The sequence below is a fragment of the Barbus barbus genome (genome assembly GCF_936440315.1).
Source record: "Barbus barbus genome assembly, chromosome: 26".
Taxonomy (NCBI): Eukaryota; Metazoa; Chordata; class Actinopteri; order Cypriniformes; family Cyprinidae; genus Barbus; species Barbus barbus.
In genome coordinates this window covers 5,981,836-5,996,815 of record NC_136754.1, presented here as the reverse complement: position 1 = coordinate 5,996,815, position 14,980 = coordinate 5,981,836, and the positions used below count along the sequence as shown (strand labels likewise).

Sequence of the window (14,980 nt, the reverse complement as noted above, 5' to 3'; positions counted from 1 at the left end):
CTAGCGCACATTTACACAGAAAAACATTAGAAAAGCAGCACAGTGTAAATGATAAAAATGCATTCTATATGAACCGTCCCTAAGGCTGCGTTTTAAAGCTATTTCATATGGGTAATGAAGACTCATGTGTCTCAGTAATTTAACAGCTTGTGCTTTTAAATCTTGAAAACGGTTGTGATACTGCAGTGCAGTTTAATTTATCTCATCCTACGTCATGGTTAGCTGTTACTATATATAAAATGATGAGCACAATTTTGTAAAGGATACATTTACGAAGCATCCACACATAATAATAATCTTGTGTTAACTTATTATGTGCATGAATGCCATTATACTCAGTACATCTGCCTGAAAATCTGTCCATAACGCCGTGTATTAATTTTTTCTGCATCGTGTGACAAACAATGTGAGGTGTAACGAATGAAATCACCGTCAGATGCTAATAACTCCATCCAATGCTATGAGATATACTGTATTTCTATATACATAGTGACAAGCACGCATTAAATACCAGGATGGAGCCAAATGGTTTGAGGGGAGGGGATGAAAAATAACAGTCAGCGCTCAGTGAAATCAACCGAAAAGAAAATCGTTTCACGGGCAGAGAAAGCTATTGCATTTTGATGAAAGATTACAAAGATAAACTGTTTTTCTTTAGAATAACATGCATTTTCTGATCCTGTTTTGTCCTTCTCTCTGCATCGCTTCCTATCCTAACTGCATTGTCCATATGAATAAATGTGACAAAAATATTCTGCAAAGGTCCAAAACAATATGTCTAAAAAGTACAAATTCAGCTCAACCCTGAATTCAGTTTGGACACATTAAATGTTATGGACATGAATGTTATAAAAGTGCTTCACATGGCAGTGAATCATGTGAAGTGGATTTAAGCAGCACCGTTTTCAGAAAGCTGAGCACTCAATTATCTGTTTACACACACTTCTGAGCTCTCTGCAATGCTGACTGACAGCTGAGTGCTTGATATTGATGTGTGTGTGTGTTTGTTTTGTAGGTGGCAGAGCAGCTGATGACTATAGCCTATGAAAACGGGGTCAACCTCTTTGACACTGCAGAGGTCTATTCAGCTGGGAAGTGAGTTTGACCTTTGACTTAAAGTAAAACAGAGTGGCTAAATCCATCTAGATACTTGCATACTATCTTGCATACTAGAATTTATTGAATGGATAGTATGCAAATTGGGATTCAGCCAGTGTGTAAGAGCACAAATAATCCTGCATTACAGTCCATCCTGTAAACTTCAGATCCAAACTTGCCAAGGTGATTCACCTAAACCTGTTAGAAGAAGCAGAAGGGAATTCACAATGATTGAATTGCACTCGCTGATAGCATCGTTTTTGCACCAAACTCCCTAAAGGAATTATGCATTCAGGTTGAGATGCAAACGGCCACAAATTTAGTGCTAAATGCAATTTGCGTAGATCAGTTTCTAGGCTTGCAGGCCAGTTTCTGAGTGTTAGGTAGCGCATGGCGCAACAGAGTAGAGTGATCATTTTTTCTGGGACTGTACATCATCACTGCTGTCATAAAGCCTTTAAAATGCCAGAAGTCTGGATATGTGCCTGGTTGTGATGCTTTTCTCCATTCTTTGAGCATCATTTGATGAATTACTGTCTTGATCACTAGAGAAGTACACAAACATTAATTTTGAATAAGCTTTAAATTTCCTCCAGCTTTCTGTGGACAGTAACCATAGCTCAACGTTAACTGTGTCAGGCAAATAGCGCTGACGTTTGTGAATCTGGTGACTTCTATAATGAAACTCATGCATACAAAGGAGGAGTGTTTACCCTGAAAAAATGACAGTAACTTTAAAGTTAAAGTTTAAATATATGCATAGTGCAGTGCTATAGTGGCTCTATAGTGAATTCAGCTCACAGTGCCATGGAAAAATTCTCTACAAGTCCAGAAATAAAATCTTGAAAAGCACATAAAACGTGTCTTTGTTCTTCACAGGGCTGAAATAATCCTAGGAAACATTATCAAGAGGAAGTGTTGGCGGTATTTATCTTAGTTCTTTCATATTTTGATTTTAATCAGTAATTTCATTGGCTGAGAAATTTGTAATGCCACTGCTTTCACACAAAATCCATAATCTGTTTGTGTACAGGCGATCCAGTCTGGTTATCACCACTAAACTGTACTGGGGAGGAAAGTGAGTATCTGTCTGTCTGTCTTTCTTTTTGTCTGCCTGTTTATCTGTCTATTCATTCTGTCAATAGCAACTACTCTCGTTTTCTCCTTGAGATTTAGGCTTTTAGATTTAGTCTGCTTATGTAAAGCTTTCTTTCTTTCGCTTTTTCTTTCTTTCTTTTTCTTATTTCTCTAGGGCAGAGACAGAGCGTGGGCTCTCTAGGAAGCACATTATTGAAGGTAGATATTCTTCTTCTTTCTTCTAATTCCCCTGTCATTTGTAATTGACCTGAACCTTTTTTTTTTCCATTTCTTTCTAGTTCTCTCCTCCTTTATCGACTTTTTTTCTCTCTTTCACTGCAGTAGACCGTGTATGGCCTTGTTCCTAATAAAAGCTCAGTACCCACACCAGCATTCATTCTTAAACAGTGTGAGATTCTCTTTCTCAGTCCTTTTTGATAAAGGATTATGCAAACCAAATATGTATATACATACATGTATGTGCATGTATGTATATACAGTAGATACAGAAACCATTTAATCTGTAGATTTGTTGTCTTGCTTTCCAGTCAAAATATCTTTAAAACAAGATACATTTACATGAAAAGCATAATAAAGCATAAATAAAAACAATATCTACTTGTCTTACCCCATTGTCAAATTTAGCATCTCAAGTACATTTATTTTGTTTTAAGTATGTTTAGATATTTCTACTGGAAACACGACTAAAAAGCTGATGAATATTAAAAAAGTAACATAATAATAAAAAAAGATTATTTTAATCACATACAAATTTAGCTGCCAAGGGTTTTCATTTATTTTGTCATTTAATTTTGATTGAACTATATTTTAGTACCCATTTTTATAAACTCTATTTTTTATGAAAGAGCTTGTGATTATTGGCAATAAATGTTCCTGACACAATACAGTATGGTAAAAGACATCCATCACTGAATTCAGATTGCTATAATAGCCTAATGCATAATTAAAATGGCATATTTATGTATTCTGATAACTGACTGCATGAAGTGTTTGAAATCATTAGCTTTATTTGAGCGCTTAATCAAGAGTGGAAATCTACATGTTATAATATTCTGAACTGTATCTGCTTTATTACTGTATGAGGTGTAGGTGAAACACTTATTTCAAGAGAGTTTCATATCTGTAATGTCATTTCTGTATCACTTTCAGATTTAGAAAATGCACTGTTTGTATTTCATGAAACTAATTGAATCATTCGCATACTGCGCTCCTCCCTCCCCCATGTTCTCCAAGTTATTTTTATCACTCCAGCTTGTGTGTAGTTTTCCTTCCTGGCTTGTGTCTCTCTCTCTCCCCTCCTTGCTAGCTTGTGTTTGTTTGACATTGTTTGTGGGCTAGAAAGAAACGTCTGTTTATCCTCTATGTACTTAAAAAAAAGCTCCCTGCTAAGAATATCTCCTCCATAAACCCAGAAAATTCTGACTGATTAGAGCCGTGGCAGATGCGAGGGCGCTCTCCGTGAGCACGGGCCCGATTAATGAGTCTGAGATTGGCTGAATTACAGTGTTTTTGTGAAAGGACGAGCGTGGGGTTTATCTGTCAGATTAATTTCAGTATGGCAGAGTAATCACGCCAGCGTCTGATCACCTGAAAGCTATCTGACAACTTTGTTTCAACACACCTGGTGTTTGCTCTCTCTCTTTTTCTCTGTCTTTCTCTCTCAGCAAAGATTTATTGGCATGACTGTAAAGTTTTGCCAGTCCATTATTTTCACAGTACTTAAATACTGGTGTTCGAAATAAGAAAAGCTACAGTACAGTATGTGTATTATTTGAAAGAAAAGCTTAAATGGAATGAAGAAAAATGTGTTCAGAGGTGGAGTGACCCCAAAGAGTATTTGAACACTTAAGCAGCACTCAATAAAAGTTTGAATGCCACTGCATTAAACAACAAAATGTCAAACCAAGTGGCATTTATTAAAAAGGAGAAACATCACAAGCAGTTTTCATGCAAAACATTTCATAGAATAGATGTTTGTGAGGTTTTTAAAGAAGCTAATACTTTTATTCAGCAAGGCAGGATGCATTAAATTGACCAAAAGTGACAGTAAAGATTTCAAATAAATGCTGTTATCAAATAATACTATATCATGATTTCCACTGATAATAATAATAACAAATGTTTCTTGAGCATCAAATCATGTACTGTAGGATGATTTCTGAGGGATCATGTGACACTGAAGACTGGCTGCTGAAAATTCAGCTTTAAGTTACAAGAATAAATTACAGTTTAACATCAATTAGGGATTTTTTTTATTTTTATTTTACTGTATTTTTGGATCAAATGAATGTGAGCATAAAAGACTCACCTAAACATTCACAAAAAATCTTACCGCCCCCAATCATTTGAACTGTAATGTGCATTATTGTCCATGAATTTTTGTGTTCGCTGTCACACATATTTATGAAAAATAAAATGTAAAAACTGTAACTTGAATGCAATGTAAGTCGCTTTGGATAAAAGCGTCTGCTAAATGCATAAATGTAAATGTAATTTATTATACCAATAAATATGAACTATTTTTATGGCCTGGTAGTTAATATAATGCCCGATGCTACATTGTTTTGTGTTCATAGTTAAAATAGCACCAGTCTTGAATTTCGTGTTGATATTATTTATTATTTACAGTATCACCATAATCAGAATATTCTTGATAATTAAAAAAAAACAAAGCTAATATTGGATGGTATTGATACGGTCATTGAAATACCTCTAGTCTAAAAATAAACATATTGTTTACAGTGGGTGACGTATGTTACGAACTGTTCTCTGTCTCTCTCTCTGTTTCTGAATGGGACAATGATGTGACAGTCAGACTGAATCATTCATCCTTGTTCTGCTTCCTCATCTTGTTTTTCTTCCTCTCCTCTGGTGTCTGCAAAGCTGTACTTTTCTAATCCTCTCTCAGCTGCTCGCCTGATCCTATTTTTGCTCTCTCTGAGTTTCCTCTCTCCTCTCATCCTTCCATCTCTTTTCACACTTCTGGCTGTCAGATAGCAGCTCAGAATGAATGTAGGTCCTTAGGCAACTACATGAGTTTGTGTCATCATTTTTAATCTTTCCTGTTTCATAGAATAGTTGAATGAAAGTTCATTTACTTTCCCTTATGTTGCTTCAAACCTTTTTTTTCCTTCACAAAACACAAAATATTGCATTAAGCAGAATGTTTATACGGCTCTTTGAATGAAAATGAATAGAAACTGGGGCTGTTTGAGCTCCAAAAATTGGGGAGGGGGGGCAGCATGAAAGTATACTTAAAAAAAGAAAAAAAAAAAAGAAAAAAAGTTGAGCCAACTTAAAAGTTTAAGGCAACGAGCTTCAGCAGATTTGTGAGTTTTCTCAACTTATTTTTTAGGAAATTTCTCAACTTTTTGTTGTATAAACTTAAAACAAGAAGTTGAAAAAACTCAAAAATCTGCTGAAGCTGGTTGCCTTAAACTTTTAAGTTTGCCCAGCTTTTTTTTTTTTTTACAGTGTAGTCCATACAAAGTCGTGGCCTAATGGTTAGAGAGTCGAACTCGTAATCCAAAGTTCGAGTCTCAGGTCTGGCAGGAATTGTAGGTGGGGGGAGTGAATGTATAGCGACTGAGGTGTCCGAACCCCCAACTGCTCCCCGGGTGCAGCAGCATAAATGGCTGCCCACTGCTCCGGGTGTGTGTTCACGGTGTGTGTGTGTTCACTGCTCTGTGTGTACAAATTCCGAGTATGGGTCACCATACTTGGCCACATGTCATGTCACGTCACAACTCATGCATTATATTCTACACTGAATTCAAAACATGAACGCTTTCTTATGCTTTCTCTCTCTGTAGGTCTGAAGGGTTCTTTGCAGAGGTTACAGTTGGAATATGTGGACGTGGTTTTTGCCAATCGCCCCGACAGCAACACACCAATGGAGGGTAGGTGAGGCTTGGGCCCAAAGCAAAAGTCACTACGCTGATGCTTCTAGCTTTGCTAGCATTCTGAAATGTGTTAGAGGCAATTCGTAAAGCAATGCAAGCACATATGCATTGCGTTTATAGAACTGTCACAAGAGCAGCTATAGCATTAGCATAAACTGTCAGCAAGTTTTCTCTTTACTGTAATAGCAGTGCAACAGTTTGAAGAGAGTCTTGCTGCTGAGCAAGTTAAAGCTGTAGCACAACTTTTTTTTTTAAGGGGACCTATTATGCCCCTTTTTACAAGATGTAAAATAAGTCTCTGATGTCCCCAGAGCGTATATATGTAAAATTTGAGCTAAGAATACTCCACACATACATATTTATAGCTTGTTAAAATGGCCACTTTTAGGGTATGAGCCAAAAACGCGCAGATTTTGAGTATGTTGCTTTAATGCAAATGAGCTGTTGCTCCCGGAGAAGAGGGCGGAGCTTCAAGAGCTCAAGCTCCAAGATTAGCAGTGCTAGCCTTTGCAAATAAACATTCCACTATCAATACAAGCCTGTTACCTTTACAGAATATGTACTCTGTTTCAAAGTCAGTCATCTGATTATACTGTGCATAATAAATTTATGTTTATGAATTACACAGACGGGAGCATATAGTGGTATAAGTCCCACTTCTGATTATGAGCTTGACAACTTCAAGTGATCAACTCACATTGCTTTCATATGCAACTTTTAACTACATTCCTATTCACGATCATTCTGATAGCACTTGAAGGCAGCATCAGTGAAAACACGCAGAGACACTAATCAAGTTTCCATCCAGATTTTGCTCTGTTTTGTTATCGACAAAGAGATATGGGTTAAAAAAAACTTCTGCTGTCTACAGCCTGTTTCCATCCAACTGGCCTTTTATCAATAAAATGGTGTGTGTCATGACGTCATCCCTACAAAATCTAATTGTCGCATAAGTTTTGGTGTATCGCGAAAGAAATGTTGCCGTTGAGCTGTTTCCATACATAATTTATCCTATTGCGTAAATTATAGGCTAGCTGTTCTTCATCCATTTCAAACAAAAAAAGCCTATATTAAATTGTATAGGCCTACATAAAATAATTTTTATTAAGTGTCATAAGTAGTTTTTTTGTGTGTGTGTACTTTGTTATAGACTAGATAGATAGGCCACTGTTGATAATCAAGCAATGATCATAAACAGTTTCAGTTGTATTATTATCCTTTTTCTGATTAACGTTTATAGGAAATATGAATGTTCATTCCGGTTATTTTATTTCTTCTAACCGACGGTCGCTAAGCCATATTAACCGTTAACTGACAAGATTATGTTAAATTACAATTAAATTCTATTTAAATTGATAGGTGGCTTGACCCATTACAAACACCTACATTTGTTTTCCAGGGATTCATTTTATACACGCAAAAAGCAGCATAAACAACATGAACGTGAGGATTCATGCACCTGTAGCGCTTCTGCGAACGGAGAAAAACATAAGCTATTATATATAAAAGAAACAGGCCCATATGCAAAATATATTTTTCTAAATAATTAATGAATTAACAAAACGGAAAAAAAAACTGCAACAATTAGCAGCCTATATGCAGAATTTCGGTTTTGTGATGCACTCTTGAGAAAGCGGCAGTTTTCCTTTATTTCACAAAAGTACGTTTTGTTTTTTATTGTGAATGTACACAAATAAAATAAATATTTTGAATAGTTTTGAATAATGTCTTACTCTTATATGACCACAAATGAAGGAGTAGGCTAGTGCAAGAAAAACACAAGCGATCGTGCCGGCGCCTCACGTGCAGTTAAGCATAGATTTATGCTTAACTGCGTTCTCAATTCTGGCCCTCGATGTCCAGGTTCCTGCAGAATTCAGCTCCAACCTTGATTAAACTCACCTGCCTGTAACTTTCTAGTGATCCTGAAGACCTTGATTAGCTTGTTTGGGTGTGTTGGAGTACGGTAGTGTATGTTTAGTGCATGACCCTGTGCTTAAGGCCTTGGCAAAAGTCTCTTTTTGCATACTTGGTCTAAATTATGTCTCTGGCCTTAGTCTGTGTGTGTTACTGTGTGTATGTGTGTAAAACAGGATGTAGGGTGCTATTTCCATACATCTCAGGAGGCCGTTTTTCATAATCCCAGTCTCTCTCACTCCCTTTCGATTTCTGTGGCACTGCAGCGCTCAGGAAGTCTACTTCCTATACATTCTGTCCGTCACCATATGTGTCTTTCTCTCTATTTGACTCTCTCTCTCTCTCTCTCTCTGAGGGGGATTAGAGACTTGCCCATGGGGTACAAAGTGTATTTTTAAGATGCTCTTTGCCTGCTGTGTCTTCAAACTCCAGACCTTTCTCTCTCACATTTACACACACACACACACACACACACACACACACACAATCTAATACATGGATACTACATAATATATACATGTATCTAAATGAGGAGATACTACTTATATTGTTTTTATGTGGAGTGTAGTATTTTATTTCATTTTATTTCATCCCCAAATGTCCCAAAGAGAGGTTTCATTCGATTTAGCTATCTTTTGGGGACAAATTTGTTCGCAAACCCACACACACCTGATTTCTTCCATTGGACTACGTTAGGATTTTTCCTGTCTGTATGAGCGAGTCTTATCAACACGTAAACACATTTCACATCAGGGTTACAAGCCAGAAAAGTAATGCATAGACTTCCTACAGTGTGAGGATAATCTCAAGAGGACTCTCCATACAAATCGGAGCTTTAAAGCCGTGGTGGGGGGGAAGCAGAAGATCTAATAAAGTCAAACGTTTAATCATCATTCTTCCATCGAGGCTGGAATGATTTTAATCCAAATTGATGTGCAATGTGTTCTTGGCACGTACGGTTAAATCCTCGTGGGAAGATAATGATAGTAGGGTATTTTAATAAAAGAACATTTCGGTACTGAACTGAGAACAAATTTCACTATTAGTGTAGTTGCTGATATTTATGTGACCTAAAATTAAGATATAACAGAATAAATAGTTTATATAATGTGTGGATAGAATTTTGCACAGACATGGTTATAAAGATTATATTGTTTTGGTGCAGTGCAGTACCCTATAGCCTTTCATTTTCAGTGCATTATGGGATTTTGTTCACGTTTTACAAACTGAGGGAAATACTGTAATTATATTCTATGGTAATTGCAAGTATTCCATAGATGCTGTTAAATAGAGCATAATTTGTGTTGAAGAACTTACAAACAGATCACTTTTAGGTCACGTTCATTATTTAATGAATACAGCTTTGCTCTATAATGCCTTCATGGCCTGTAATATTTGTTTGGCGTTTTAATAAACACCAAACACATATCTGTGTTTATTAGTGTTTATCTGATATTGTAGAGTAGACTAAGCACCCACTGGCTGTTTCCACAAACCTCAAATGACCTATTTGTGTTTGAATCATCCACATCAGTCTATACTAGAGATATTAAAGCCACAAATCAAAATCATACAGCGCACTGTCTCTCTGTTCCCACACACACAAATCAAATCAAGCTATCATATGACACAACTACATGCAGCACAGTATGACTAACACCTTATTTAGAAGTTCTGTGGTGGTACCAGAATGCTTTCTAAACTTGACTGAGTTTGCTAAGCATTATGGACAATTATTATGCATAATTCTGCTGCTGTTTAGAGCACTTACAGTATATCTTGTCTATATCTTGTCTACAGTGTAATAATCTTCTTTTGACCTTTTATTCATCAAAGAATAAAATGTACCACAGTTTCTACATAATATTAGTTAGCACAACTGTTTTTAACATCTATAGAAATGTTTCTTGAGCAGCAATGCTGAAATTGTTTCTTGTTTAATGCTGCTGAAAATTCAGCTTTGTATCACAGAAATAAATTACATTTTAAAGTATTTTAAAATAGAAGCTAGTTAATAAAAATAGTAATAATATTTATATTTCAGAATATTACTTTTTACTTATTTTTAATCAAAGCCTTGGTGAGCATAAGTGACTACTTTTTAAACAAAAGTATGAAAAAAACATTTAAAAAAATCTTATCTAACTTTTGAATCGTAGTTTATATGTGCTTTAAACCTGAACATATGTGGTTTCTTAAAATAAACCAAGCAAAGTTGTGATTGAGCTTAAAAGACTGCAACTGCTCCACTGACCAAATACTGAATGTGAATGGATGATTTCTGTATGTCTTTCCTACATTTTTTGTTCATTTGTTTTCTATAGCAATAATTCAACTTGATTTATCAAAGACAAATATTTTTTGGGGAAGTTGCAATCAAAAACCCACTCAAAAAGGGTTCTGCTGTTCAGATGTTCCATCAGAACTGAGCTGGAGTCCTCAGTCTCTCGTGAGAAGAAACTATACGATGGTTTGCTGAAGAACCATTCATTTTTGTTCACACTGACATGTGCCTATAGCTTCCTGTGTTTTTGTCTCCCTCTCTCTTTTCTTGAGCAGATGTATTGTTGTGTTTAGCTGACGTTCACTTGTTTTTTTTTCTCCTCCATTCTCACCCACACACTCACATTTCTCTTCATTCGTACAGAGTTCGTAATGAGAGAGTGGGTGTGGGCTTTCATTTTCATTATGTACTGAGGTAGATTTGGCTGCTGTTTTCTACTCCTCTGTTCTTTTTTTAACCTTCTTTCACCTTCTCTTGCCTTTTTCTTTTATAGAAGTTCTTTTGTGTCTCGTGTTCATGCATTGAGCCATAGCCTTGGTTTCAGGGATGGAATAAGGATAGGACTATGATCTGCCCACTTATACAGGAAAGACCTGACTGACATAATGTGTAACTGACAACAGTTCTGTTTTAATGTGCCATTTAGGTGCTGGGATTTCTGAAATATCACAAAAACAGACTGGCGTAAATTAAAGGAAACAGTCTTGTGTTGTTTCCACCAGCGCGGCAATTTTTTTCATCACTAATCAATAGATGTCTACAATATAAAAATAAGGAGAAACCCAAAACAGGCCAGAGGCCCGGCCCGTGTCTGAACTATGACGTGGAAACTGGCCCGAAGCCCGGCCCTAGAGGCGTAAAAAAGTCGGGGCCCGTCGGGCCCGGGCCGAAATGCAGGGCTCTACCGTACATGACCATGGTGATGGGAAAAAATACGAAATGAGAGGAAAAACTATATTTCAAAACATTTGCATTCTCTCACAAAACATTGGTGTTCCCCAAAGAAACGTGGTGTTCTCTCCCATAAAACATTTGTGTTCAATGACTCTTTGCAAAGACCCCCCCCCCCCACCCCCCTCTTAGTTACTGTCCAACAAGCCATGCCACTCTCACACCACACATCATGTTCTCACGGAGTGAAAAATACATTGTGGAGCAAAGAGGACACTGACAATGCGTCAACAGACAAGACAGGGCAGGTCACTGTTGGTATGAAACAAAGTCTCAGCTTTTAAATTTTGTAATTTTTTTAAGAAATTCAAACAATAATTATGGTTTTGTGGCTCTTTAATGTGATGTGACAGATCACTGTAGCGCCTCAGTTCGGCACATACACTACTCATCTCTTCTTCTTTACTGTAGCATGAAATAAACATGAATGAACATCAGAAGGTATCTTGTTTCAATGCGGAAAGACATCAATACTGTACATAGCATTTTTTGAGTGCACAGACATTAATCTACTCTCCTGTCTGGTTTGTTTGTTGGACAAAATGGCACATTTGGCATTATGATTGGTCAGATCACCTGTCAATCTGCGTTCCTCCGAGAAACTTTGCGTTCTCTAGTAAAATATTTGGACTCTCCCGTAAAAGAATTGTGTTCTTTCACAAAACATTTGCGTTCCTCTGAGAAACTTTGCATTCTCCTGCAAAACATTTGTTTTCTCTTGCAAAATATTTGTTTTTCATGAAACAAGAGTTCAAGGTAAGATACACGCCAGCAAATTTTTTTTTTTTTTTTTTTTGCCACTAACCTGGCAAATCCACTAGTTATTTTATCCTCAAATGTGCTTATTATATCAACACCAGTATCTTGTAAACACAATTTTGCTTGTAGGCGGACTGAAAATATGTATAAGATGTACAGGGAAGGGACTTGGTCCTCAGGCGTGCCATTTGATGAGACTAGAGCAACCCTGCGACACCACTGTCAGATGAAGAGCGTCCCACAGACATCACTCACTGGTGGCATGTGTAGTGAAGATGAAACGCAGAGTCAGTGGACACACAACAAAGCCCAGATCATAGCAGAGTAATGACCAGAGCAAAGCACCTGGAGTCAAAACACTGATGAGAAAAGCAGCTCTTTGCATATGAAAATCTGAATGATGAAGCAATAAAGCAGCTTTATGAGCTCGTGATGTAGGCGTTTTCGAGTGGATCTGGTACTTGCTGCTCTGGTACTTAACTGAACACAGAACAGCAGTATAGGTCTGTGCTGATAATGATGCAGAACAGTAATGCCTTGAGGATGTCAGAACAGATGGTGTTCCCGTTGGCTGCAGAGTAGCGTTCTGTCAAACGTATACACCGACATCAAGCGTATGACGTGATTTTGTAAAATTTTCTTTGTAAAATTCCACTAGATAATAAAAACACAAGTCTTGGTATTGGGCCTTCATCTGTGTTAACGTTCAATATAACCATCCCCTCTTAAACACTGCCGTGTGGGCCATTATCCTTATTGTAACGCATTGAGCAAAATGGATCTGCTCACCAGATGAGAGCATTTTCTTAAGGGTAAATTTGGGTTAACAAGGCCTTGATGTCCATTTGTGATTCTCGGGTGAGGATTCCTGCCATTGCCTATTTGCATGCTTTTAGCACTCATTTCACTTAAGCCAAGGAATTATGCTAATCAGATAATAGTGCAAACACAGCCCCGAAAATAGTGCTGATAGCAGTTTGCACTGGACTATTCTCCAGGTTACGGGATGGTTCTGAACTGTAGGATGCAAGTGCTAATAATACTTATAAAATAATAAATGAATTAAACTTTTTAATGAATTAAGGACAAAATATTTTACGTGTAAATAATGGAAAAATATTTTAATTCATTAGTATGTTTGGAATACTTTGGGATCAATAAAATTGTGCTGCCACGCTTGAATATACAATGCAGATCATTTTAAAATGATTGTACCTTGTACAATAAAACTAGTTTAGTGAGATATAGAGCTGTTGTGTCAGTTTGACTTACAGCTGAAGTGCTTCTCATCTTTAATCCTGTTAATTCAGATGGCTGTGAAATAGCTTCAGCTCTTTTGCATTATTAGCGTTTATCCTTTGTGCAACTCTGTCAGCATTGCCAGATCTCACAGGAAAAACATGCGACCTGTTCTGACAACACAATCTCAATCTTGCCCTTTCAGGAGGGAATTGCTTAATTTAATATGATTTATTCTAGCATTTGGTTAGAATAAGTTGATTTTTAAAATTCAGGGACCCTCTATAAATAGACATTTATTTTATTTGTAACAGTGCAGAACAACTTTAATAACATGTTGACATTGTTTCTTAGACATATCCTTTACCATGTGCTGGACAGCTGTGTAATGATGCAAGTAATGTATTTTCTGTATAGTTTACTGTACAACTGGATCTGTATATCAGTTATTAAATTGTAAGTGCAAAAATATGCATTATCTGAGGTCCCATACTTTTAATACAAGCCCAAAGTTGCTTAATAAGCAAGGATAGGACGTAAACAGTGCCATCTAATGGTGACCAGACACAACTGGTCACAGTGGATCTATATAGCAACAGTCCAATCTTGGCTGATATTTTTGTCTGTACATGTGTGTTTTGTGTTTTAGAGATAGTGAGAGCCATGACGCATGTCATTAACCATGGCATGTCCATGTACTGGGGCACGTCACGCTGGTCAGCGATGGAGATCATGGTGAGTACAGAGAGGAAAAATTGATTGTATCTAAACACATTTTAAAGTAGACAAAATTGCATTCGTTTTTTAGGGCTTTTATATAGAGAATTTATCGATCATTTATAATATTATTTTCAATATTGTGGGTTAATTACGAAAATTAAATTAAATAAAAGAAGTTTTAAGTATGTTTAGATATTTAATAAACAACAACACAAAAAACTCAATGTGTCTATTCATGAACTACAGTATATTAAAATCATTCTTTTCTCATTTTTGCCATCTCTTTCTCCCCCTGTAGGAGGCGTATTCTGTAGCGAGGCAGTTTAATCTGATTCCTCCTGTGTGTGAACAGGCCGAATATCATTTATTCCAGAGGGATAAAGTGGAAATGCAGTTGCCAGAGCTGTACCATAAGATTGGTAAAAGCAAACACATATTGTACTTGAACATGCATAATTAAAATATGATCTCTGAAACAGTTTAAAAACACATTCTTGCACCGCAGGTGTTGGAGTGGTTTCCTGGTCTCCTCTAGCCTGCGGCATCATCACAGGGAAATATGAAAACGGCATCCCAGAATCCTCCAGGGCCTCTTTGAAGGTACTTTAAAGGTGTAGTTCTGGCAAAAAATTAAAATGTGCTGAAAATGTACTCACCCTCAGGCCATCCAAGATGTAGATGAGTTGATTTCTTCGTTAGAATAGATTTGGGGAAATTTAGCATTACATCACTTGCTCACCAGTGGATCCTCTGCAGTGAATGGGTGCCGACATTAACATAGCAATAATCAACAAGTAATCCACAAAACTCCAGTCCATCATTTAACATCTTGTGAGGCAAAAATCTCAGTGTTTGTAAGAAACACGTCCATCAAGGCATTTTAAATTTAAATAGTTGCTTCTGGCCAATCAGCTGGTTGGACTCTCATTCTGACGGCACCCATTCCCTGCAGAGCATCCATTGATGAACAAGTGATGTAATGCTAAACTACAGTATATGTTCCTTTAATACT

The 14,980-nt window shown here is 36.9% G+C and overlaps 1 protein-coding gene across 1 annotated transcript in view; it reads left to right on the top strand.

Annotated features, from left to right (window-relative positions):
* The window catches only part of LOC306846663 (voltage-gated potassium channel subunit beta-1-like), a 33,241-nt gene that overhangs the window by 15,763 nt on the left and 2,498 nt on the right, over window positions 1–14,980 (top strand). The window contains exons 4-11 of the mRNA XM_079380200.1: window positions 1,016–1,095; window positions 1,978–2,022; window positions 2,132–2,176; window positions 2,351–2,394; window positions 6,009–6,095; window positions 13,898–13,983; window positions 14,267–14,387; window positions 14,474–14,568. Of these exons, the coding sequence (XP_079236326.1) occupies window positions 1,016–1,095; window positions 1,978–2,022; window positions 2,132–2,176; window positions 2,351–2,394; window positions 6,009–6,095; window positions 13,898–13,983; window positions 14,267–14,387; window positions 14,474–14,568 (603 nt within the window). The remainder of the gene's footprint in view (window positions 1–1,015; window positions 1,096–1,977; window positions 2,023–2,131; window positions 2,177–2,350; window positions 2,395–6,008; window positions 6,096–13,897; window positions 13,984–14,266; window positions 14,388–14,473; window positions 14,569–14,980) is intronic.